Source organism: Mya arenaria, chromosome 7 (assembly GCF_026914265.1).
Source record: "Mya arenaria isolate MELC-2E11 chromosome 7, ASM2691426v1".
Taxonomy (NCBI): domain Eukaryota; kingdom Metazoa; phylum Mollusca; class Bivalvia; order Myida; family Myidae; genus Mya; species Mya arenaria.
In genome coordinates this window covers 31,938,398-31,942,492 of record NC_069128.1, presented here as the reverse complement: position 1 = coordinate 31,942,492, position 4,095 = coordinate 31,938,398, and the positions used below count along the sequence as shown (strand labels likewise).

The 4,095-nt window shown below is 36.8% G+C and overlaps 1 protein-coding gene across 1 annotated transcript; it reads left to right on the top strand.

The window, feature by feature from the left end:
- Window positions 1-2,720: 2,720 nt before the first annotated feature.
- Window positions 2,721-3,797, top strand: LOC128241076 (putative nuclease HARBI1). Its single transcript, XM_052958060.1, has one exon. The coding sequence runs from the start codon at window positions 2,721-2,723 to the stop codon at window positions 3,795-3,797; it is 1,077 nt and encodes a 358-aa protein (XP_052814020.1).
- Window positions 3,798-4,095: the final 298 nt, after the last annotated feature.

Below are 4,095 nucleotides of genomic sequence, written 5' to 3'. Positions count from 1 at the left end.
TGATCCACCCAAGGCGGGAATCGAACCCACGCGGAGAAGGGTCAAGTGATTATCAGTTGGATACTTTAACTATTTGGCTATTAGAGCCATATTTATATGACTTGGTATAGACATGCGTAAGGTTCTTTAGAACATTTGTACCAAGTTCCATTTGAAAATGTTGAATGTATGTGACTTTATGAGTAAGGAGGTAAGGTTAGTTTTGTGACAATTTTCCAAAAAGGGGCATAACTAAATAATCATTGAAGTCAGAAGTATGTGACTTCGTATAGACATGCGTATGATTCCTAGGGACATGTGTAACAAGTTTCATGTGAAAATGTTGAAAGTTCATTTACTTGTGAGGAAAGGTAAAAGTTTTGTGACGATGTTCCAAGTCAAAAAAGGGGAATAACTAAATAATTAATTAAGCCAGAGCTATGTGACTTGGTGTAGACATGTGTATTGTTCCTAGGAACATGTGTAGCAAGTTTTATTTGACAATGTTGAATGGTTTTTGAGTTATGAGGTAAGGTTAAAGTTTTGTGACGCCAAGGGTATCACATCACAAGAATTCGACTTTTTTCTCTGAAAAAAGACGAGCTAAAACAATTGACTTCTTGGTATGTCCTCCTTAGGAAAGATGAAATCTTGAAAAAGGCCAGGTGGCCAAAAATTTGATAGAGTTTAAAATGTTGTTTATAAAAACAATTGGCATACCTGCGTTGGTTGAGCTACTCTTAAGTGCCCTCTTGGGTCCAGGCATGAACTTTGAGCTCCCGCCTTCGGCAACCAGCTCAGGAGTGTAGGCAGGCGTGTCAGGCTCAACCATCTCGAGCTCAAGCACCTTGGATGGAGTGTCAGGCTCAACCGTCTCGACAGAAGGCTCAATTGTCTCAGTATGAGTGTTGGGCTCAACCGTCTCTGCACATGTGGGTGGTGGGGCGTCAACACTATTCTGTTGAGAATCTATGGCTGCAGCTGAAATACAGTATAACAATCATTATATGGGAGAAAAGATCTAGCTGGTAATTCAAACAGGTATGTATACTGTACTATAATTTTATTAAACTCTAAACTGTAACAAATAATGTCCAGTCCATAATACATACGTACATCGTGAATCAATACATCATAAGGTACACAGTTAACCATTTTAATTGATATGTTTGATGAATATTACATTATAAACCATTCCCATTTTGTTCCATGTTCTATACACATATTTTTAAAGGGCAATATTAATGATGTAGTTGCAAATTTTTCATAAAATAAAAAGCATTTGGGCAGGGTGTTTTAGACCGGAGCGGGCAGGGACAAGTCTAAAATGTGTCTTTCTCACGCCTTTCTGACTATTTTCTAATACTTACTGGCCTTCATAGCTGTTGCATCTATATAGGAGTGTTTTGGAGGAAGCTTGGCTTCCTGAGGAGGAACTTCCGGTTAGCTGTAAAACATAAGACAGATTTTCAATGTACAAGAGCGCTGCATAGTGAACAACAACGCTACTAAGTCAGTTTTTTTATTCAAGTCGAAAAATGACAATAACATTACAAAATGCCAAACTGTGAACAATTTCAACTATTTTTTCAATAAATATCACAATGTCAAATTATAGACATGAACTTCAATTTTAAGACTTCATAACTTGACAGACCGTTCGTTTTACCCCTGGTATCGTTAGACACTGCAAAACACTATCGAACTAGTCCATTACAAACAAGAGGACCATAATGGTATCGCTCACCTGAATCATGAATCTTTGTAATAAAGATGTATAAGGAAAACTGACCCCGCCCCTGGCAGCCATGTTTTTTGACATCCATGTATAATCATTCTTTGAACAAATTAGTTAGTGGTCCACCCAAGGATCATTTCTATGAAATTATTTTGAAATTGGACCAGTAGTTTTGGAGAAAAAGATTTTCTTTCTAGGTAGACATATATGGAAAACTGGCCCTGCCCTTGGCAGCCATGCTTTTGACATATCGAAATTCTTTGAACAACTTTGGTAGAGGTTCACCCAAGAATCATTTACATGATATTTTTTTTTTACTTTAACACAAAACTTTTCATAATATTACAGACGGGAGATCTCTGAAATTGAATATAACTTTTTTTACAAGTTACTTAATTATTTTATGACATGTGTTATCTATTATCTTTCTGTTTGCTAATGAAGTTGATAAAAGTTAGAATTCTTCAATTGTTTGCGGCTCAAATGAAATTGAGGAAGAACTTCACTTACGGTGGATGTCACTGATAACAGCGCGGTACGTTGTTTTCTGAAATATAGCCGTAATGAGCTCTCCTTCTTTGTACGAAAACATCTTCGGAGCTACAACATTCTTTGGTCGAATAACGCTCATGAATCTGTCCTCCCATTGGACGAGAAAATAAAGCAGCCTTTCTGCCATGACCGTGGTTGTTCAGACGATTCATTGTTCGAAAAAAGTGCACACGATACACTTATTTTGCACACGTTACTATCAATGTCATGTGCTCTTCTCGGGTGAAGCCGTGAAATTTGGTCATCGATCGGAATTATCCCACTACACATTATTTTTTCGTCGGAACAGACCGGTTGCAGTTCGTAACAATCGAGTTTTGCCGAGCAGTTACAATTGTACAGCTTGACCGGGGTGTGTTTTATTTCTGAAATCATGATTTTGATTAAACATACAATCTTAATCATGATATTGATGATAATAAAACACACTGATAAGGCATATTACTTAAATATGGCTACTAACATTTGTGCTGCAGAAAAGAAAATGCTCATTGGGAGTGCCTGGCAGTTCTTAGAGTTCCAGAGCAGAGCGGTTGATATTTTTGCCGAACAGATAGATAGCGACAACAACATTTTTATCATATCTGCAGCTCAGATAAGAGAAAACGCTACAAGAAGCATAAATTTCTTTGAGGAGACCATTCCACGTTACAGTTTTGATGAATTCCGACAGCATTTTCGTTTGACACGACCTTCGTTTGAAATAATACTCACATATTTAGGAAGCATGGAAGGACAGGGGCCAACCAACAAGGGGAGGAAACAAATACCATTAGAGAAAGAGCTACTTGTAACGTTATGGTACTTGGGAAACTTAGAGTCAATCCGCTCAATTTCTGACCGCTTCAATATTACTAGATCCAGTGTGTATAAGTGCACTAGGAAATTTTGTAGGACTATTTTAAGTTACTTGACACCTAAATTTATTCGTTGGCCAACTCTTTCTGGACCTGATATTCTTTTAAAAGTGCGAAGTGGCTTTTCATCATTGCCAGGTTGTGTAGGTGTGATTGACTCAACACATATTCCTATCAAATCACCTCATGAGGATGAAGGTTCGTACATAAATCGAAAAGGGTTTCACTCACTTATATTACAAGGCATTTGTGACGATAAGAGAAAGTTCACTGATGTATTCTGTGGTTGTACTGGAAGATGTCATGATGCTACTGTTCTTAGAAGTGCTCCTATTTATGAAGAAATTAGTAAAAATAAAGAAAAGTATATTCCGGAAATCAGTTACATCATTGGTGATCAAGCCTATCCTTTACTGAACTGGTTGATGAAGAAATTTCCAGAGACAGGCACCCTGTCAACTGAGAAATGCTTGTTCAACAAATGTTTGTCTGCAAAACGACAGTTAATAGAGCAAACATTTGGGATATTAAAGGGTCGGTTTAGAAAGCTAAAATTTATGGACATCTCTAAAACCATTGATATTCCTGAAATAGTTATTGCAGCATGTACACTTCACAACATCTGTTCTGATACTGAAGAAGACTTGGCCTTTTTTTTTGGAAATGGATGATTTAAGTGCGCCATACAATTCTAATTGTGACAGTAAATCTGGCATCGAAATGAGAGAAAGCATTGCTCACCTTATGCAAAATGTCAACATAAACCACAGCATTTATTAATATGTTTTATTTAAACATTTTTTAATAAAATGAACATAATACGTTTTTTATCTAAACCATTTTCAATAAAATAAACAGACTAGAGAATGTTTTTGTCAACATCAAAGTACAACAAGAGGGCCATGATGGCCCCGTATGGCTCACCTGAGTATCATGGCACATTCAAGTTTTTTTATAAATGGGGTTTCA